Genomic DNA, 23250 nt, shown 5'->3' on the forward strand with positions numbered 1-23250 from the left:
GAGAGAGAGAGAGAGAGAGAGAGAGAGAGAGAGAGAGAGAGAGAGAGAGAGAGAGAGAGAGAGAGAGAGAGAGAGAGAGAGAGAGAGAGAGAGAGAGAGAGAGAGAGAGAGAAGGTTAAAGAAGGACATGGCAGAGAATAAAGAAATGTGAGATGGAGATCGAGAGACAAAAAGACGCTACAGAAAACAAGTAAGAAAAAAAAACAGGAGATATGAAAGAGGAGAAAAAAAGAGTAAAGAGACCAAAAGAAAGAAGAAAGGAGAAAAGACAGGGAATTGGAAAGTGAGAGAAAGAGAGATAGAGAATGAGAAAAAGCAGCAAGGGAACTGGATAAAGAGATGAGAGAGAGAGAACGAGAAATGAGGGAACTGGATGAAGAGAGAAAAGAGAGAGAAAGAAATGAGGGAATTGATTAGAGAGAAATCAGAATTTAAGAGAAAAAATAAAAATAAAAAGGGAAAACATGGAATGAGAACGAGTGAAAAAGAGAACTGTAATTTGGGGAAAAAAATGGAGACAGATAAGAGCGGAATTTTGGATATTCATCCTCCTGCTGACCGTCGCTTTGATTACTGTTACACTCAGTTAAACGAGTGAACTCTGTTAGCAGTTCAAATAAAGATGTGAATGAATGAACGAATGAATGAATGAACACGTCAGTCTCTGAGCCGTTTGCTCCGCATCCGCAGAGCAGCAGCTCGATTCCGAAGCAGGAGGTGTTCGCAGGAATGTGTTCATGAAGCAGCTTCATTGCTGTAGAGGCTCACACACAGTTCAGTCTGCTGTGCAGCTGGATCCACTCTGGTTTTTGAAACGTGGTCCATAAAAAGTTGGAGTCCGGAACCGGACCAGAAACGGCTCAAGGTGCAGTTTGGACCTGAAGTACGGCAAAGTCACCATACACCCCAAGTACCCACTGTCCCGCCTCTGCGCCGGATCCCACCACTCAGCTCGTTAAAGCAACACTCCAGAATTTTTCAGCCTAATCTCAGTCTCCTGCATCCGTAGTGTTTAGCATATTACTACAGAAATTAGTTTCACTTTTAGAAAATAACAGCAAACGACTTCACTTAGAATGCAAGTCAATGAACGGCACCTCCCCTTCAGTACATTTAACTGAAAACCTGTTGGAAATGATCTTTTCAGTGGTTTTGAGTCTGATTTATTACAATTATTTCAACGAACGGCTTTTCCTTTTATTCCTAATTTACCGTTAATCTTTTCTACTGCACATTTGCCAACATAAAATACTTGATTTGATGTGAAATTCAAGACATTCAGCCGCTGCCTTATAACCTACATTATAAGTGCGTTTTGAATTAGAAAGTTTTCCGCTCTTTTCAAAGTTCTGGAAATCATTTTATTTTAACTGGAGCTACGTCACAGGTGCAGTTAACGTGGGTTGGTTAGTGTAGTGGTTAACACCTCTGCCTTCTACGCTGTAGACTGGGGTTCAATCCCCGACCAGGGCAAGCACCATACACTATACCAATAAGGGTCCTTGGGCAAGACTCCTAACACCACCTTCGCTCACCTGTGTAAAATGTTTAAAAATTGTAAGTCGCTCTGGATAAGAGCGTCAGCAAAATGCCATAAATGTAAATGTAAACAGAGATCAGGCTGAAAAAATTTAGAGTATTCCTTTAAAAAGCAGGAAGATAAAACAGGACGAGCTCCAGCATGTGCAGAACTGGGGTACCGCAGGAACCACCGCAGTGCAGAGTTATTGCTTTAGTGTTGAAGTGGTTTTTGGACGCGAGGGCTTCTGCCCGGATTCCCTCGCGGTTCGGTCACAGTAGAAAGGCATGTTGCAGCTAAAGAGCCTGGGTAACTTTACCCACTAATGAAACCATGATGAAGTGATCACACGGCTAAAGAACAATCAGGAGGTCCAGCAGGGAGGATTAAAACGCTCAGTCTGCAGCCGCCAGAGCGTTAGCAGTCACAGAGAAGGAGCTGTCTGGACCAGAGCTTCTCTGTAGGAGTCTGCAAGCAAGTTCAGCAGAGCTACAGTAGACAGATGGACAGACGGTCACTGATCCGGCAGTGTGTCTGAGGCAGATGCAGCTGAGGGGTCAGCAGCGTCCTGCTGCAGCATCTCCGGACTGATGATGCCTTTGTGGAGCTTCTCCAGAGACTGCTTCATCTGAGAGGATCATAGAAAGAGACATTCAGTCATTCAACTCTGTAAAAAGATGGTCCTTCAAGGGCTCTTTAGTAAAGGAAATTAATCAAAACATTTTCGTTCATCAAGGTACAAACAGTGTAAAATGTTCCCTCAAAGGTTCAAAAATGGTTTTAAGGTCTGACTGTGAACCTTAAGTTTTTCCAGGTGAAAAGTTAAGTGATATTTTTTTTAATCCCACAAACGGGGAAATTCCACCTCTGCATTTAACCTATCCGTGAAGTGAAACACCACATACACACTAGTGAATACACACACACTAGGGGGCAGTGAGCACACTTGCCCGGAGTGGTGGGCTGCCCTATCCATGGCACCCAGGGAGCAATTGGGGGTTAGGTGTCTTGCTCAAGAACACCTCAGTCATGGACTGTCGGCACTGGGGATCGAACCGGCAATCTTCCGATCACAGGGCCAGTTCCCTAACCTCCAGCCCACGACTGCCCCGAAGTTCGTATTTGCTCCTTTCCATAACCGAATGTTTTAAAACAGAAGAGTAAAATAGAAAGCCTGGAGACGAGACGGGGTGTGTGGAGTCAGTACAGCTTAGAAAATATCATTTCAGTGGATTATAGTACAGTTATGTTCCCTGACTGAAGGTACTGAGATGGAGATTTGAGGGTTCCACCCCAGGGACTAGAGGGGGACTGACACAGTGACAGTTTAGTACCTTTATTTCTGAGAGTGTACAGAACCATGAACACTCAAATGGCTCTTTGCATCATGAAAGGGTTTTTTAGATTGATGGAAGAATTAATGCATTTTTTGAAAATAGCACCAAAAAGGGGTCTTTTACTATTCTGATGTCAAGCTTGTTATAATATAAGAACCCTCTTTTTTATTTAGAACCATACATACTCCATCAATCTGAAGAACTCTTTAATGATGCAAAGAATCCTTTAAATCATGCAAAGAGTTCTTTGAGTGTTCATGATTCTATATAGTAAAGAAAATGGTTCTAAAGAGTCCTTGAAGAACCATGTTTAGGTGTGTTACATCTAGGCTACGTTCACACAACAAACCTCATCGCGCAGTTCATATTTTCTGCTCAGGTCTGATATGACTTGATAGTTCAGACCCATGAAGTTCAGCCTAAGCTCAGTTTATCATACAGTTAAATGGTCGGGTCAGAAGAGCACTGCGTCCTCTTCCATCCTGGACACCATGTAATGGCATATTTGGAAGTGTTTAATGCAGAAACCGCCTTTGCTCACATGATCACTAACGCTATAATGCTGATTTACGTTAGCAGGTAGATGGAATTTGCGATGTTATATCAACACCAAGCCTGCATGGTGTACATTCCTCATCGTCTGCTATGCTGGTCAGTATCGACCAACTTTGTGTTTCCAAAGTGACCGCCCCTTGTGGAGGATTTTAGTGTGCGGACAGCTTCCTCGCAAGGCTCAGCACTGGGTCAATTTTAATCTTGTATAAAATCAAATAATCAAGTTTAATCGTGACAGAGCTACGCAACACATACAGGACATCTGAGGTACCTGGTCGAGCAGGGTGACCGATGACTGGAGGATTTGCTGCCATTTGCCCAGCTGAGCCTGATGGAACTGACGCTGCATCTGAAGAACCTGCGTCCACTCTGCAGCCGACTGAGGGAGGGGACTGAGAGCGAGTGTGAGAGCGAGAGAGAGAGAGAGCGAGAGCGAGAGCAAGAGAGCGCGAGAGCGAGAGCGAGAGCGAGAGAGAGAGAGAGGTTAGTTATCCACTGAATTTTTTAGCTGTTCTGAGATGTTCTCGTTACAACATCACGTCTGTCCTCACGAGACTAAATCTAAATAAGCATGAAAATATCATTGTTTCTAATGGTGTTCTCATCACACTCTGGGCGATTTACTGCTGCTAAATTAATTGTAAGTAAAAGCAGGACTGGAGTCATCGATAATAATAAGTTGTTCCAGCCCTGTACAGTGATGTATGTTAATGTACAGTACCTGTCAGAAAGCGAGTACGAGTGCCAGGTCTCCAGTGTGTGAGCAGCTCGCTCCAAAGCCCACAGCTTATAGAACAGCAACATGTTCAGCGCTACCAACACCACCAGACTGTACAGAGAGACAGAGACAGAGAGACAGAGAGACAGAGAGAGAGAGAGAGAGAGAGAGAGAGAGAGAGAGAGAGAGAGAGAGAGAGAGAGAGAGAGAGAGAGAGAAGGTTAAAGAAGGACGGAATTAAGAAAAGTAAACAGAAAAAACCACATCACTTTAGGGAACACTTTATTTGAAGGTTAGGGACTTTATATCACACATCAGCAGAATTAACACACCAGGATTTTTACATTTCCTTTATTACAGCAACTCTGAGAAACATTTAAAACCAAATCAAGATTAATCAGTGGTGTTTTGTTGAGAAACTGGCTCATTTTAATACTTCAGGATAAACTGTGACAAACAGAACAATTTTCACAAATTTACCAAAACACAAACAAACAAACAAAACACAGAACCTGAGTGGACCAAAGACCAAAATAAGAATCTAGAAAAAAAGTTGTATTGATTAATTCAGGACAAGTCAAATTGCAATAACACAGAGATTCATGAGAGACATCCAAAACTCCAACTTTGGATGAAAAATGTGAAGTATAAGGGTTTTTTTTAAATATTGGTTGGACAGGCAGTACCACAAAGTTGCCTGACAGCAAACTGTGGTCAAACAGAAAAAAATCTGTGGTCAATTTTTTGGTCGAACAGAATACATTCAATCTTTGGCTCTAAGTGGGCTTGTAAATTGTTCTATTGATGTTATTCAGTGCTTAGTGTATGATATGAAGTCCATGTGTAGGTAGCCTTTAAATGAAGTGCTACTGAACATCACCACTTCATAAATAAACATTAATAACACATTTGGGAGATCAGTATTTTACTGATACAGTGGGTTATTTACTGAGTTCTTAAAGGGGCTGTCAACTTGTCAACAAATGCACAACTGACCATGAAATAAAGGACAGCGCTGTTCACTTTGGAGTTTCCTTTGTTGGACTGAACCACACTGGAAGATGTGACGTCAAGGGATCTTATGAACCAATCAGAATTAGGTCACTCGGCCCCACACAAACCACATCTTTACCGACCACCAGTGAACAAACAAGCATTTTAAAAACACTCTTTAAAAGGGGAACTCCACTGATCATCTGCCTCCATCTTGCCCTATCCATTGCCTATCCTCTACTTTCACACCAACCATCTCCATGTCCACCTTCACTACATCCATAAACCTTCTTTGAGGTCTACCTCTTCTCCTTCTACCTGGCAGCTCCATCTCCAACATTCTTTGACCAATATATCCACTATTCCTCCTCAACATGTCCAAACCATCTCAACCTGGTCTCTCTGGCTTTATCTCCAAAGTGCTCTACCTTCACTGTCCCTCTGATCTGCTCTCTTAAGTAGTAGTCATGGTGACCCCTGGTTCCTATCACCACCACAGTAAAGAGATCTGAACCATTTCAGACCAAACCACTCTGAATCTCTCTGTTTACATCTCACACACTGGATTACTGAATTTGAGAAATTGGTGGAATTGCCCTTTAACTGAGATGAAATGACCGTAAAACATGACACTGATTAAAGAGAAATAGCTCGTTTTCTCTCTACCGTCACTGGATGTTTGAATGCTCATGTTGTTGTCTATCATAGCCACCAGCCACAGGATGATGGATCTTTCAGTGTTAAGTTACTAACACTCTGGAATCAGACCGGGTTGAACATAACTTTACCTTCGTAAGCCTATAACTCAATGACTGAAAGACCAACTACTGCCAGAAAACAAAAGCTGAAAAAGAAATAAAAGACTTGCTGCTGTTGTTGTTGGGTTGTTTATCTTTAGATAAACAGGATTTAGTTTAATCAAATCCAGCATTGAGTAATGAACATCTAGTCATACATTTTCATTTACTGAGAGCTTTAAGATTGTGTTTCCAGCCCCTTTAAGGACACTGTACTGACTACAACCAGTGATCTTCATAAGAGGATGACACCTGGTTCCGAATATAACTTTACTGGGGGAAGAAAAAAAAAAAAACAAAAAAAAAAAACAATGACAGTGCTTTAAGAGAGCTACTATAAAGAGTTACTGTACCTGATACAGATCCTACACACAGCATGGAACGAGGGAAGCAATAGAGAGAGGGAAAGAGAGAGGGAGGCACCAGGCAGCAATTAGCAAGCAAGGAAGAAAGAAGGAAAGAATTGATAAAAGAAGAAATAAAGAAAGAATGTAACCCGGAAAGTAAAAAAGACAGACAAAAGAAAAGAGAATACAAGAGGACATCCCCAAACTTGAATCTGTGCACCATGGGTAGGAAAATGAAATAAATCAAAAATGAATAAATAATAATAATTAAAAAAATGCAATATTGTAATATTCCTTTGATTCAGTTTTGTAAATTAAAGGGCTCAAATAATGGAAAAATCAATATAATCATTGTCCAAGTTAAAAAAAAACAAAAACATATCACTCAGTCCATACATGTAAACCAAGCTATAAAAACAGCCTGTTTCGAATTCACTGTATTTATGAGGTCACAAAAACCAACAGTTACATATATTCACATACTCAGCCTAAAGAAGTTTAGCTCCTCCCACTCACACTGAATGTATAAGGTGTTTTAGCTTTGAGTGCTTCCTGAATGAAGCACAACACAGAATGACTAATGCCTGGTTCACACTACACGACTTTTTCAGTCGTCAGGTTTTTGTGCCGTTCACACTACATGACTGGTTGTGCTGTAATCGCGAGTCTTTCAGTTGTTGTGGCTTTCACACTACATGACTGATCTCCGACTCGGGCTCACAAATTAAACGACTTTCACCCTGGGGAATCGCCGACTCATCTGGCTGCTGTCCAAAAACACGAGAACACACGAAAACTAAACTCTCGTGAGAACTAGCAATACCACGTAGAAGATAGGTTCTCGACTCTGTTGTGGTACAGGTCACTGGACATGTCAAAAAGGCACTGGTGCTCTTGCCAAAGCTCTATCAACTGTTCCCCCATTTCTTGTGTCCAAGTAGAGCGAGAACCTCTTGTAGCCGTTATTCTGTCTGTGTACTCCTTGACAGTCGCGCAGAGAGATCTTCAACGGTGACGCGCTTCTCTCTACGCGTTCCCATTGGCTGTAGCTAGACGCTGCTGTTGACTCACAGTCGCCGACTGGGCTGGATATTAAACATGCTAGATATTTGCCAGGCGTCTGCGATTAGTCGGCGACCACTCGGCGACGGCTCGGTGAGCGTCTTTCAGCCGTTCACACGACACGACTGAGCGAGCGCCAAGTGATCGCCGATTTGCCTCCGACCACAGGTTTATGTCGGTCGATCTATAAAAAACAGTCGGCGACTGAAAAGCCAGGCTAAAATCGTGTAGTTTGACCTTGGCATAACACGTTTACAGTCTTAAAGGCACAGTAACAAAAACAGGAGAGACAAGAGAAGTTGAAAAACAGTCAAACAAACATGAATTTTGACTGTTAATCGGTAAACAAACCCACACCGATGCCATACGGGGACCTCGGGGACTACAAAATAAAACCCAAGATAAATATATGACGTGAACCCTATAATGTCATCACATGTCTGGAGTGTGATGTAACTCACATGAAGCTGATGATGAGCAGGATGGTGGAGATGTTGTTATTGCCGGCTGCTCCACGCCACCTCTCTCCAACCTTCAAATACTGGCCACCTGAAAACCACAAACACCACCGTGAATTAAAACACATCTGTTCATTTTCATTTACCGGAATTAATGTGTTTTTATGGTTTGGTTGGAAACAAAACCAGCATTGTTTTCTCTGCGGTATCTATGTAGATACAGCCAAGCAAGCTCTCCTATTGGTCAGGACTTTAGGAGCTGGACTGAAGGCCTCACACGTTTGATTAACTACCAACAAAATTAGGCAGTGACAGAAGAATCAACCAATCATGCTCTGATTTAGAACAGGAGAAATTTCACGAGGAAAAACATGTCACTCTAGTCCATATGGAGGTTCTAGATACGTCCCATAGGGGCGCTATCATAAACAAGCAAGTTTTTTGACAGCTTTTATATTTATGGCAAAAATAGAAGGTCTAGCTTTAACAGTCACAGTGTCCCACTAGTATATAGTAACACACGTATGGATAGAACATTTAATATATAGAGAAAATAGCACTTAGTCCATATAGTATATATCCCTAAATCTTGGAACTCCTTACTCCATTCACTGTATTCCTTTAAACTTCCTCTGAAGACTTTTCTACTTTTCTTTTTTCTACTCTTGCCTCATAATGGATATTTTCACTTTTATGATTGTAAAGTTGTGTTTGTGAAAGACACAATACTAACAAAATTTAGAATTATTAAAGCCCACTACACCTCTCCATTTAACCACCAGAGGGCAGTGAACAGGATGAACCATGTCCTCAGTGTGTAAACTCACCTGTGTCTCTCCGCTCTCTCTCGTCCGTGACCCCTCTCTCGGCCCGCTCTCCGGCGCCCCCTGGCCCCTCCCTCTCTGCAGCGCGTCTGGAGCAGGTACGTTTTCGTCTACGCAGGCCGCCGGCTGCCTTTGCCCCGTCTGCGCCGGGGGCTTCACCGACACCCACCACAGACACTTCAGACTGCAGGAGAGTCTCCAACTTGCAAACCTCCACCTCTATACACACAACCAAACACACACACACACACACACACACAGCAGAATGCCAGCTTTAAAACCTGCACAATTCAGAGACACTACGACACTGTAACAGCAGGACTGATAGTGAAGGATGTAAATCTGTGTGATAATTAGATTCAATTACGATTTGCTGCATCATAAAATCTCACAAATATTATTTCACTAAAAATACACCAGATACACAAACGTGGTTGGTGGTGCTATTCATATTGGTGCAAATCAAACACACACACACACACAGAGTACTGTATGAAGGTTTTAGCCATCTAAGCAAAACTTTAAACAATTTAACTCAGCAGTGAGTTTATCACAATATACATTAGAATAAAGTCAAGCACTGATTGGTCAAACCAGGAGCTGCTTTTTAACCACATATAATACTGGGCTTCCTTGAGGAGAGGTTTGAAAATGGTTAAACAAACACACTTCCAGAAAATCACTATTTATATTATATTATTTATATATATATATATATATATATATATATATATATATATATATATATATATATATATATATATATATATATGTGTGTGTGTGTGTGTGTGTGTGTGTGTGTGTGTGTGTGTGTGTGTGTGTGTGTTAATTTGCTATTTATTTTTTGCATTAGGCTTTAGATTTAAAAATCAATTTTAGCTATGTATTTTGCTAATGAGTGCATACTTTTATTATATAAAACTGTAAAAGTCAGATCTTTACTGAAAATTAAATAAATGATAAGAGTGGTCTGTGACTTCTGCACTGTACCATTCTGTTTCATTATTATGAAAAAACATTATATTAATGTATTTTTTTTTACAGCCCTGTTGATTTCCTTCATTATTTTATACACTTCAGTTGAACTAAATGGGTCAGCAAACAGCTTTCAAGCGTATGTAACGTATGTGTACCCATGTGTCTGTAGTGCTCCTCTATGCCGCTCCAGGTGTTCTTCTCTATCAGAGCTTTCACCAGACTCCACGGCTGCTTCCTGTAGCAGATATCAGACGAAACCCTGCACACGCACACACACACACAAAACACTCGTTACAGTGACATCTGACTTCATCATCACCATCGTGTGAAGAGGCAGCAGAAGTTTTGGTGTGTTTGAGTGTCTGAATATCAGAAGCAACAAGACGCTCCTGACTTTTTAAAGTGCTTTTACTGAAGCGCCAAAAGAGCAAAAATGATTTTTTTATACACATTTATATTATTATTAGATATTGATACATTCAGACATGGCTGTCAGAAGAAAACCCCTGATCTCCTAAGCAGTAACTTAACTGGAGAAGCAAAAACATTCTGATCTTTCAATACAAGTTAATTTAACAATATTTTATTCAAAGTCCGTTTCTACTGATCCGTCCATCAAGAAATGTTAATGGAGTGTGAAGGGCAGCTGGTATTTTCATATCATGTCAAAAATGTTATTCCAATAGTGACGAATATAAAAATATCCAGTCATTTCTCAGTCACACACATGGGCTATGTGATATGGACCAAAAATCATATCTTGGCTGAATGGCGATACAGAAAATATATCGGTTATATACTATAAAGTTAAGATTTTGGAGTTTTCTGACAACAGCAATATATCAGTTGTCTGTCTGTGTGTGTCTGTATGTATGATTGTGTGTGTATAGATATTATATATAAATTTAAATTTATAACGTGATGTTGATGGACCGCAAAGGGCGGAACTTGAAAATGGGTAAGTGCAGCGCATGGACAGTCCGTGGCGGCACATAACAAAAACACAACTGAATGAGTGAGAAATTCGACCGGCTTCCTCTGCGTTAAAAGCCAGGTTATGTCAGAGTCACAACCCAAATGTTAAGAAGAGCCATTTTGTCCTTTCAACAAAAATCTGACCACCCTGGGAGCCACAACATTTAATGCCCAGTATGTCTCTATGTGCGCTGATGTCCTAGTATAGGCTAAAAAATTCTGAACGAACACGCAGACTTAAATTGCTCTGCTTGCAGTGGTGGACAGAAACTACGTAAATGTAATTCATTACTGTACTTAAGTAGTTTTTTTTTCATGTATCTGTACGTTACTTAAGTATTTCCATTTTGGATTTCCATACTTTCTCTCCACTACATTTCATAGTTTATATCTGACTTTTTACTCCGCTACATTTTGAGAAATCTGTCGTTCCTTTTGGTTTTTGCGTGTATAAAAACGTAACATGTCAAAACAAAAGAAGTGCAAAGCAAGAACACCAATGATGGAACTATCCTAACCTGTAAATAGACCACAATACAGAAATATGTACACATATGCAGTCGTGACTGGCGTGTTTCTTTTTTTCTGAATTCATACAAACACCTTCATTTTATAGTAAATTAGTTTGGGTTAGTTTATGTTTATGAACAGAAACCTGCAGATCAATACAGTAAAGGAAAACTTTTGTGATCCTGAGTTTTTAGCAAGTTTTTATTCAACTTGTAACTAATTTCCAAAGTAAATAAACTGAAACTTTGCTTGTTTGTAAAAGTGATTTCAGAGCCACTCGGTTCTCCCTGATGGAAACTGTTCACCTTTAGTGTTTTGTGCTTATGATCATTTTAATAGACGTCAGCGTCACTAATTAATGACGTTCTATTAAAAGACTTGTTTTTAATATTTTAGTACTTTTACTTTCAATACTTAATTACTTAAGTATAAAAATAAAAAAGTAAAAAATACTTAAGTACATTTGAAGCCAAATTCTTTTGTACTTTTACTCAAGTTGAGGTCTAGAGTAAGGACTTCTACTTTTACTGGAGTAATATTTTACCTTGGGTATCTCTACTTTAACTCATGTACATGATTTGTGTACTTTAGCTCAGCTATAGCTGCTTTCCTCCCATCTCTGAAAACTTTACCTCAGAAGTAGAGCAGCTTATTGTAAAATGTGTCTCATTGTCCAGCTGTTTTACAGGACTGAAGTCGCTTCTTATCCTCCAGCATCTTGTTCGAATTTTTGTAAATTTTGTAAATGCGACACCATTTAAGGTGGAACGGGAAAATTCGAAAGACAAGCAAATTCTGCTTCACAGTGTTTTAGTGTTTGACAGTCTCGCGTTGCGGATTTAACGTTCCAGGAAACCAATTAAGGTGCTTATAATGCCTTTTCGTAGCTACTAGCCAGGAGAGACTGTGCTGCTAAGTGACCTGCAGTCTCGTTGAGAAACGGGGCTTTCGCGCTGTGTTGCTCACGACCCGTCTCGCAGATATTTTACTGACACAGTGACCCCTGACTCTCTAAAACAAAACCAAATTCATTATAGATCATTACAAATACTTTGCTTTAAAACTACCAAGTCATCACACGGTGAGAAAAAAGAAATCATGTATATAAAAAAAAAAAAAAAATGCATTGATAATCGTTTTATAATCGCATCACAGCCCTCAAATCATAATTGTGAGGTGCTAATAGATTCCCACCCCTATATATGTATATTTACCCACACACACACACACACACCCACTTTCTCACTGTGTGAAGACTTGGTAGTTCTAAAGCAAAGTATTTGTAATTATCTATAAGTATTTGTAATGATCTATAATGAATTTACTTCCAATATATTTTATCAATAAATCAAATGTAAGTGATGTGTCAAGTGAACTAGAAGGCTCTCATTCACTGCTATTGCTTGGAGCACGAGATGCTGCTGCCGCTCATCTGTGATAAAATGCGCAGTTACGGTGAAATAAGACCCAGTGGCGGCGGATGTCCACGCAGGAACACGTTACAGCCGTCCTGCCCGTTTTCTTTAGTTATTTTTTAGCTTAGGTTTTGGTTGCATTGTAAAGACTGGGCGGATCGCTGCGTCAGTAAAATACCTTCGAAACGGGACACGTGCAACATAGCATGAAAGCCCTGTTTCGCAACGACTGAGACTCAGACTGCAGGTCACCAAGCAACGATGCATTATTCGTATTCATAAGCGCTGCAGTTGTTAAAGGTTAAATCTGCAACGAGAGACTGTCAAACACTAAAAAGTTGTGAAGCAGAAGTCACTTCTCTCTCAAATTTTCCCATTCCACCTTAAAAGGTTGGACTCCCTTTTGCCTTCAGAACTTCCTTAATTCTTCATGGCACACTCTCAACAAGGTGTTGGAAACTTTCCTCAGAGATTTTGGTCCATACTGACATGATAACATCAGTTGCTGCAGATTTGTCAGATGCACATCTATGATGCAAATCTCCCATTCCACCACATCCCAAAGGTGCTCTATTGGATTGAGATCAGGTGACTGTGGAGGTCATTGGCGTACGGTGAGCTCATTGTCATGTTCAAGAATCCAGTTTGAGATGATGAGCTTTGTGACATAGTGCATTATCCTGCTGGAAGTAGCCATCAGAAGATGGGTACACTGTGGTCATAAAGGGATGGACATGGTCAGCAATACTACTCAGGTAGGCTGCAGCATTTAAATGATGTTCATCCCCCACACCATTACACCATTTATGCCAAATTCTGACCCTACCATTGGAATGTCGCAGCTGAAATTGAGACTCATTAGACCAGGCAACATTTTTCCAATCTTCTATTGTCCAATTTCAGTGAGCCCATGAGAATTGTAGTTTCAGTTTCCTGTTCTTAGCTGACAGGAGTGGCACCTGGTGTGGTCTTCTGCTGCTGTAGCCCATCTTTTTCAAGGTTCGACAGTATTCTGCATTCCCTGGTTGTAACAAGTGGTTATTTGAGTTACTGTTGCCTTTCTAACATCTCGACCCAGTCTGCCCATTCTCCTCTGACCTCTCACCTCTCACATCAACAAGGCATTTTCGTCCACACAACTGCTGCTAACAGGATATTTTCTCTTTTTGAGACCGTTCTCTGTAAACCCTAGAGATGGAGTGTGTGAAAATCCCAGTAGATCAACAGTTTCTGAAATACTCAGACCAGCCCGTCTGGAACCAACAACCACGCCACGTTCAAAGTCACTTAAATCACCTTTCTTCCCCATTCTGATGCTCGGTCTGCACTTCAGCAAGTTATCTTGACCACCTCTACATGCCTAAATGCATTGAGTTGCGGCCATGTGATTGGCTGATTAGCTATTTGCGTTAACAAGCAATTGAACAATTGTACCTAATAAAGTGGCCGGTGTGTGTGTGTGTGTATATATATATATATATATATATATATATATATATATATATATATATATATATATATATATATATATATATATATATACACACACACACACACACACACACACACACACACACACACACACACTATTATTGTTGGATGTATTGTGTATTACCTGAGCCTGCTCTTGGTTTTGCTGACGGCTGTAAGGCAGTATCTGTGTGTGGTGTAGAAGTAGTCCTGATATGGGATGCCTGAGGTGATCACCTCAGAGTCCACCACGTAACACTCCCCTCGAGAACTGCTCTTATACAGAGTCTGCATGCGCGCACACCCACACACACCCACACAGAGGAATCAGCATAAACACATTAACACAAAACCAATAAAATGCAGTCTTTGTCTTTCAATTTCTAATGAAATAGTCTCAAATGTAACTATGAAGAAGGGTCTGTAGATTTTAGACGTAATATTACCCCCTTCTTGGTTCACACAGGACATAAGTGGTGGCAAAAAAGGAGCGTCTGAAAATCATTATGGTTGTGATGTTACAACCATGAGCATCCTTAGATACAGGGGTTAGACGAATTACTTAACTAAATACCAAACACACATGTATTACATGTATTCAGTAATGTATTTCATTACAATATATAAAAAAGACATTCAGAATATTTTAACTGCACTGATAAGACTGATAAGGATGAAGTAATTTACTTCATTCACCCAGTCCCTCTGTTACTGGGCAGAGAGTTGTTGTTCCAGTGATGCTATTCAAACTGCTTTTGTGAATCAAGTCAGCCAATCAAAACAGAGGTCATTTACATGTATCAGTCTTAAAGGCACAGTAACAGAAACAGCCAGACCCACCTGAGTCTCGACCACGGGGGCAGTTTTAGGGCCCAGGGGGTTGTTGATGGCGATGGTGTAACTGAGCACTCTAGTGCTGTTCCCACTGCTAACGTCATGCTGCCAATCCTGCACTGAGAGATCTGAAGAGAGAGACACAAACCAGTTCAAATATCTGTGTATTTGAACAGCCACGCCCACCTATCCTTAACGAAATCAATCAGAGGTGGATAGGAATTAGTTAAGCTGATGCAGGTCCTTCAATGAAATTTGGGTAGATTTGTACTTTCCTGAGCATTTTCAAATGCTAATACTTTCACTTCTACTCGAGTATATTGGTGAGAAAAGTTATCTACTTATTCCTCAGTTTCAATCTAATCAGAAATACGTGTCCTAATTCTCTTTTCTGGGTTTCGTCTCATTCTGTTGTGCCACTCCTCTCACTTTGGAGCTTCAGTATTGCATTTAAGATCAAAATAATCCAAAAAGAGAAGAACAGAGCTGTACTAGCTTCAGTTCCTCTGCTGATTCTTATTTCAACTGTTTGGTCCACCTTAAATAGAGCGGCTGGTACGGCCGTTTCTGGTGCCTGAGGGAACAGCTGCACCATTCAAGGAGAAAAAAGTTCTAATGAGAAGCTGCTTTTATCCTTGCGGCTCCTGTGCTGACAGACTCGGGTTGTTCCAAGGCTACGTTCACATTTCAAGGCTGAAATGGCACAAATCAGATCTGATGTTTTCAGCGCTGTGCAGACAGGCAAATCTGATCTTTTCAAATCCAACCTGAGTCACTTTCATATGTGCTCCTATATCAGATACGTATCCAATCCGTGCCCATGCGACCTTAATGTGACGCTCAGATTGGAATTCATGTGCTTTTTTTCCACTGCGCCATCATTCAGCGTTACCATGGCAGCAGCGCCAAACAGAAGTAAAAGCCTGTGGAAACGTTGGAAAAGCAGCTCATCTCACCTTTTTCTCCTCCGTCTCGCTCTAATAATGAAGCTGAGAGCTGATCAGAGTTAATGATCATCTCAGCGAAGCTCGTTCCGCTCATTAGTCTGTGCTGATGACGCACGTGATTCATTCACATGACGTTACTGAGTAGGATGTGGGCATACGGGTTATTTCAGGACGCCGGTTTGTTCACATTAATGACTGATTTGAGTTACTTACCTAAACGAGTGTGAACCATCGTGTCAGAGAGCAAAAAAATGGATTTGAGCAACGAGGTTTGTAACGTGAATCAAGCATAAGAGGTTCCACAGCAGCCGTTTAGATATTCTCAGTACTTAGGTACTTTTTTGAGCTGCTACTTTTGCACTTCTGCTCACTTTTTTTTTTTAAGAAAGGTAAATGAAGATGATGAGGCAGTAGTGCTGTGCTGACCGGTGAAGTGGCGCTGGGTGAAGAGGTGCTGGAGGAAGTGCGTGTCAGAGAACAGCAAATCGTGCAATTTATCCACTCCAATCCGCAGAACCGTGTTAATGTGCAGTCGGCCCTTCAGATCCGAACAGAAAGACTCCACTTCACCTGTGAACAAGACAGATAAGAAGAGTTACTTTTATTAAAAAGTACTTTTATTAAAATTATTCAATAATAAAATGGTTAAAAAAGAAAAAGAATTAAAGGGTCCAAATTCTACATTCTTCACTTAAAATATTCATAAATAATGTTTACAGGAATATTACACGTTTGCATGAACATTTTCCATCCTCTCTTTGTCCCTTACAATTAAACAGGCTGTTTTTGTTACTGTACATATAAGAGTAATATATGTAAATGAGCTCTGCTTTATACAGACTGGCTGCCCTGCATTGTACCTCTTTCAAAACAGTGCAGACAACTTCAGTGTGAATGGGTAGGGCCAAATAGGTTGAATATAAGTTGAATAAGGCACATGTAAATAACCTAATTAGTGACATCACAGAAACAATTATTCAAACAGGCTGTTTTTATAGTTTATTAATAGTATTTCGATAACATCATGAAATTGTGCTTTCATTCGGCAGCGCGGCTGTGGTTTTTATAATGTATAAAAAAGACATAATTCGTCCAGCAACAGCAGTAAAACACATTTTGTGGAATATTCAGTTTAAATGAAATTTTAAAGCATATTAACAAATATATTTGATTATACTGTATTGACCGTATCTGATGTGTTGCTATTATGATAAAAAGAAAGATGAAAACTGAGTGGTTTAGATTTTCTGATGAGTTACTACTGCTGTGTCTCCAAACTGCATACTAGCACACTAAATTGGGTGTAAAAGCACAGTGCAGTGATATAAGTACAGTAGGTGAAGTACACAAGCGTGTGGTTTGGCACACAGAATTATATCAGCCAGTGAGACGCATTCAACAGCCACTTCAGAGGTTGATTACAGCTCTGCTGCACCATCCATTAGCTTCATTAAACACTCAGCCAAAGTATAGTGGCATGTTTTCGTGCAAGTGTAATGAGGCTTATTTACCAACTTCTTACTCAAAATTTCCATTCTATATATGTGAGATGTCAATATATCTGCTGCATGATTTAACCTCTTATTCTCCAGGGTATATGTTGGTTTGTCCATCTGAATTTTCATGACCAAATCATAAGGCAAATTATAGGCTGGAGGTTAGGGAACCTGCCTCGTGACCGGAAGGTCGCCGGTTTGATCCCCAGCACATGACTGAGGTGTCCTTGAGCAAGACACTTAACCCCCAACTGCTCCCCGGGTGCTGCAGATTGGGCTGCCCACCGCTCTGGGCAAGTGTGCTCACTGCCCCCTACTGTGTGTGTGCTCATTAGCGTGTAGTTGTGTTATTAGCTGTGGAACTAATAAGGGTCTTTTAATCTTAAATCTTATTAAATAAATTCAAATTTTTATTTTATTTTGTAAAAGTTCCCCTCAAGATGAGTTTTATGATCATACACATCGCTATATGCTTACAATTTGCTGCTGAAAGCCAAAAACCTATGCGCTCTTTGTATTATTTTTTTAGAGCAGATCACTGAAGAGACGCCATCTGTTTATAGTTTATAGCCCAGATTTGTGGAAAAATGGGTCGAATTTCAGTAGAAAACCAATTGAGTTCAGCTTCTTTTATTATAAGGGTTTAAAATTACATCATCCATTTGACTGGAAAGAAGACAGTTACAGCCTCATATGACACCCACCTTTTGAATGCAGCTTATGAACTAAAGTTATGAAGAATAATGACGATGTGTGTTTTGGATCCACTGGTGGTCTCAAGGAGTTGAAGAGATTAAGGTGGATTTAAAATAATGTTAGTGGAATCTCCACATTGGAATGTGCAGGTTATACAAATCCAAACTACAGTTTTCTAGAGACGGCATCTAAAGTGTCCACACCTTTCTATAATTTCTGTTCTCCAGTCATTCTGGTCTATTTTGAAATTTTGGAGACTCACTCTCTTCCTGCGTGTCGGAGGAGTTGCTGGGATCGGTGGGCAGCTCCTCGTCGTTGGTTATGTCCAGTGACGACACGTTACCCAGGCCATATGCACTGGACATTGCTGCCGCCTGACTGGCAGGTTCTGACTGGCTCTCTTGTCCACCTTCCTCTACGCTCTACAGCAGGAGAGAATAAAGATTAAACTTTCATTGCTCTATAAACAGACATCGTAAGGACATTAGGGTTATATTATAATTCATTTACGGTGGTTACTACATGACTGCATTATCAGTTCTCTACATTTCTTTTAATTCTCTCAATTTTTCTGTCTCAGCTAAACTTAAACTGGCTCTAAACGTAGGTATCGTGATATAAACTGAGTCTTTTCTACAGTTTCTCATTCGGTTGAATGAATAACTGGCTCTAAATGTTGGTACTGTGACATTTGAATAACTGATGCATAGAATCTGATATTTTGGAAATAAACACAAAGTTCATTATAGACTTTGTTTTTCCTTTCATTCTATTATCACTTACAGTGAAACAGCACGCTTTCAGATGAAATCAGAATCCTCCCTTTAGTTCTCTCTCTAACTCCACTCCTTTCCTGCTGTGAAAGGTGGAACTCACCGTGGTGGTGGAAGTGAAAGTCAGGGGTGCAGCGGTGGCGGTAGTGCTGTGCGTGGAGTGTGTGGGTTGTATGTTGGTGGTGTGCGTGGAGCTGGGCGGACTCGGCTCAGGCTCAGTGCTCGCTCTGACGGCCGGAACCTCCATAGGAGGGCAGGAGGACGACGAGGAGGACGGAGGAGAAGAACCAGGAGGAGCCACAGCAGCTTGATCCAGCAGATCATTAACACATACGGCATCATCTCCCGGCCTGAGAGAGGGAGAAACAAAGAAAATGTAGCAATTTAGCACCGCCCATTCAGCCTACAGCAGTACTGCCCCGCCCATTCAGCCTACAGCAGTACTGCCCCGCCCATTCAGCCTACAGCAGTACTGCCCCGTCCATTCAGCCTACAGCAGTACTGCCCCGTCCATTCAGCCTACAGCAGCATTGCCCCGCCCATTCAGCCTACAGCAGCACTGCCCCGTCCATTCAGCCTACAGCAGTACTGCCCCGTCCATTCAGCCTACAGCAGTACTGCCCCGTCCATTCAGCCTACAGCAGTACTGCCCCGCCCATTCAGCCTACAGCAGCACTGCCCCGCCCATTCAGCCTACAGCAGCACTGCCCCGCCCATTCAGCCTACAGCAGCACTGCCCCGTCCATTCAGCCTACAGCAGCACTGCCCCGTCCATTCAGCCTACAGCAGCACTGCCCCGCCCATTCAGCCTACAGCAGTACTGCCCCGTCCATTCAGCCTACAGCAGTACTGCCCCGCCCATTCAGCCTACAGCAGTACTGCCCCGCCCATTCAGCCTACAGCAGCACTGCCCCACCCATTCAGCCTACAGCAGTTCTGCCCCACCCACTGAGCCTACAGCAGTTCTGCCCCACCCACTCAGCCTATAGCAGTTCTGCCCCACCCACTCAGCCTATAGCAGTTTGTTTAACTCCACCCACTTAGCTCTGTATCAGAGTTATTGGCATGAAAGATCTCAGAAAACGATTAAATGTTGTGCTGTTCAAGTCTGCAGGTTAACCAACCCATCACAGCAGCTTCCAAAGAATCCACACATGCGAAAAAGTGACTGAGGTTTATTTAACTTAACAGTTCGTACTACATCTCAGTCCAGACGGCTTTTTGAATGAGACTCATGCAGATCAGCCAGTCAGAGCTTGTTTACATCGATCATAAAGAGAGGGTGGAAAATGGTTAAGTAAAAATGAATTATGGCTGTTTCTTTTGTTTGTTTGTTTGTTTTTAACATAAAAATGAGTGAATCTCAGGATGAAAAATAAAGTAGAGGAAAAATGATACGGGATCACTAAACAAACAGCCATCAGCACAGAACGAGCCGCATTCAGTACAGAACAGACTGTGTGTCAGCGTGTACTCACAGCAGGCCGTTCATATGCTCCGCTGTAGGGGAGACGTAGTCATCGTCCTCACTGGTCAGACCCAGCTCAGTGCCGTAACACTGGTGCACGATGTGCCACAGCTCCTTAGGAGACAGAGTCTAAAGGACACAAACACCACATTAGCTCTCTGACATTACAGAATTACACAGCTAAAGCCGCTGCTGACCTGCTGCCCACGCCGGATGATGAATACAGTGATATGAGCATGGCAGTCAAGTGTGATGTAAAAATAAATAAATCATTATGTCCACATGACCACATAGAGCACATGTTTCTGATCTCGGAGCTCATATGAATGATACTGATACCTCACCTGAAGTATCAGAAGATGCCAAACACATACACTGTGTTAAAACGTCATTGGTTTATATGAACAAGAGTCATAAATAAGTATATGTATGTACAGTACTGTGCATAAGTCTTAGGTCTCTAAGCAAATTTATTTCCAGTTATCTGAACGGCTCCAGATACTAATAGATTCATTCAGACCTGACTTTAATGTAAAGCAGCACTGATCTGCCAAACCAGGTACAGGATAATAACCATGAATAATAGTGGGTTACCTCAAAGAGAGCTATGGAAACAGCTTTAAAACCACACTGACATATGATAAATATATATACACTGATCAGGCATAAAACTATGACCACCTCTTTGTTTCTACACTCACTGTCCATTTTATCAGTTCCACTTACTCTATAGGAGCCCTTTGTAGCTCTACAATTACAGACTGTAGTCCATCTGTTTCTCTGCATACTTTGTTAGCCCATTTTTACCTTGTTCTTCAGTGGTCAGGACCCCCCATGGACCCTCACAGAGCAGTTACTATTTGGGTGTTGGGTCATTTTCAGCACTGCAGTAACACTGATGTGATGGTGGCGTGTTAGTGCATGTTGTGCCAGTCTGAGTGGATCAGACAGCAGTGCTGCTGGAGTTATTAAACACCTCAGTGTCACTGCTGAACTGAGAATAGTCCATCAACCAAAAATATCCAGCCAACAGCGTCCTGTGGGCAGTGTCCTGTGACCACTGATGAAGGACTAGAGGATGACCAACACAAACTGTTCCGCAGCAGATGAGCTATCGTCTCTGACTTTACATCTACAAGGTGGACTGACAAGGTAGGAGTGTCATTCCACACCACCACAATAATCCCACACCAGCAACATGCAGCTGTTTCACCCAAGCTCCATCTACTGGTGCACATGTAAACATCAGAAACAAATGCTTCAGGGAGTCGATATTCTTGGATTCCCATTCGATACTGAATTTAAGTGCCTGTATTGGCACTGATTTAGCATCAATATCGGTGCACGTTAGTGACACAAAAACAGCTAAAAAAAAAAAAATCAGCACATTATGCCGAGCTTATCTGTTGTATCTGGTGTTAATTTGGGGCTCTTTTCTCACGTACAACGCAAAACTGGGGCCAAACTATAAACAGCACTGAGACCAAAATCTGTCATACAGTCAGTAACAGCAAGAGAGGCTCACCTTGTCCATCAGAGCGTTCTGCCACAGTCTGAAGATCATCATGTAGCTGCGATCCCTCGCCCCGAAAGAAGTGAAGAAGTGCTGGGGAGTGAGAGGAGAAGCGAGTGAGTGGTGAAAAAAAGTAGCGGCATAAAGCAGAGGATGAATCTCTGACCTCATAATGACCCAGTTTACTTTGTCAATTAGGATATTTTGGTAAGAGATTCATGAAATATTAAAAAATACACTTAATTAACATTATATGGATATAGACCAAAAACTTTTTTTTTTAAACAGCTCAATTAGAATGGTTGGTGTAGTGGTTAACACCTCTGCCTTCTACGCTGTAGACTGGGGTTCAATCCCCACCTGGGTCAACACACTACACTACACCAATAAGAGTCCTTGGGCAAGACTCCCAACACCACCTTGGCCCCCAGTGTAAAATGATCAAGTTGTAAGTCGCTCTGGATAAGAGCGTCAGCAAAATGCCATAAATGTAAATGTAAATGGATTTTAACATTCTGAAGCCAAAGCAGCTGTGTGACAGTTTTAGTGAAGTTTTTAATATAAAGTGTTTGTTTACTGCAGTGTGTTAAGGAAAGCTAATGTGAGGGTGTTTTCTGAGGGTCTGCACATCAGAATCTGAGTCTGGATTAGCCCATAACAAACAGTACAAGGCATTCTTTGCACAGGTAACAACATAAAATATTAAAAACAGAATAACGGACAGTACACAAAACTTGTGTTCCTTACTTATGTTACCTCATCCTCAAGTATCAGCTGTTGCCGAGTACATACACTGTGTTAAAACTTCTGTGTTAAAACAACTACTTTCATATGAAGGATGAGGTAATATGAGTAACATAAGAGTCCAGGATGTTAAGTTTTTAGTAGTGAAGCAGTATGCAGTTAAAGTACATATATGCAGTGTTGCTTACATCTGTAATGTGTTATAGAGCATCAGAGTGGCATTACAAAATCACACCAACACTTTCCCTGTTGACATTACCAAATGTGCAGCGTGCACCAGCAGTGATTGTGCAATCTGTGTTCTAGCAGAGCACACTAGTGAGAGGTGTACTTGGGCTGTGACTGTAAGAGCTTGGCCTTCAGGTCAAGTCATAAATATTAACACTTAATGAGGAAGAAAAACACATCTGCAATAATAACTGTGCTAGTGCCCCTATGCGACTCTAGTACTATGTCATTTTCACACTTGTCCCAAATTCTTGATTCTGGGTTCGTTTTTGGGGAGAGGCTCATTGTCGCTGGTTTGCTTTCACATACAAGAATTCCATCCGTGGATCAATCCGTGGATTAACTGTGCAATTCCATACTTCACTTTTCTGTGTGCAGGTTTGCAAATTGGCCGATACAAACGCTGAAGTGGTGAAGAACAGGGCTTTTTGTCCACAGCAGTCCTCTCCCGCCATCACGAAACTTGAAAGGGGAACTAATGTGATCAGATGAAGCAGTCATGCTACAAAATGAACCAATCATGCAGCCCCACATGTGGCGCAGGGAGCGGAGAGCTTCCACACACAAAGCGGACTGCACCAGAGTTTGTTGGG

The 23250-nt window shown here is 41.4% G+C and overlaps 1 protein-coding gene across 4 annotated transcripts in view; it reads right to left on the reverse strand.

The window, feature by feature from the left end:
- Nucleotides 1–1524: 1524 nt before the first annotated feature.
- gramd1a (GRAM domain containing 1A) overlaps nt 1525–23250 on the reverse strand; it is a 65325-nt gene continuing 43599 nt past the window's right edge. For 3 of the 4 annotated variants that reach the window (XM_017714439.2, XM_037534088.1, XM_017714440.2), the window contains 14 exons: nt 21698–21778; nt 20183–20301; nt 18808–19054; nt 18194–18353; nt 16166–16309; nt 14799–14920; nt 14104–14246; nt 9744–9847; nt 8614–8829; nt 7790–7877; nt 6273–6284; nt 4133–4240; nt 3683–3803; nt 1525–2147 (listed from right to left, as the gene is read on the reverse strand). In XM_017714439.2, coding sequence (XP_017569928.1) covers nt 2034–2147; nt 3683–3803; nt 4133–4240; nt 6273–6284; nt 7790–7877; nt 8614–8829; nt 9744–9847; nt 14104–14246; nt 14799–14920; nt 16166–16309; nt 18194–18353; nt 18808–19054; nt 20183–20301; nt 21698–21778 — 1779 coding nt within the window. In that variant the 3' untranslated portion in view covers nt 1525–2033. The remainder of the gene's footprint in view (nt 2148–3682; nt 3804–4132; nt 4241–6272; nt 6285–7789; nt 7878–8613; nt 8830–9743; nt 9848–14103; nt 14247–14798; nt 14921–16165; nt 16310–18193; nt 18354–18807; nt 19055–20182; nt 20302–21697; nt 21779–23250) is intronic. The other variant, XM_017714438.2, reaches the window with a different exon arrangement.

This window comes from Pygocentrus nattereri, chromosome 24, assembly GCF_015220715.1.
Source record: "Pygocentrus nattereri isolate fPygNat1 chromosome 24, fPygNat1.pri, whole genome shotgun sequence".
NCBI classification, from domain to species: domain Eukaryota; kingdom Metazoa; phylum Chordata; class Actinopteri; order Characiformes; family Serrasalmidae; genus Pygocentrus; species Pygocentrus nattereri.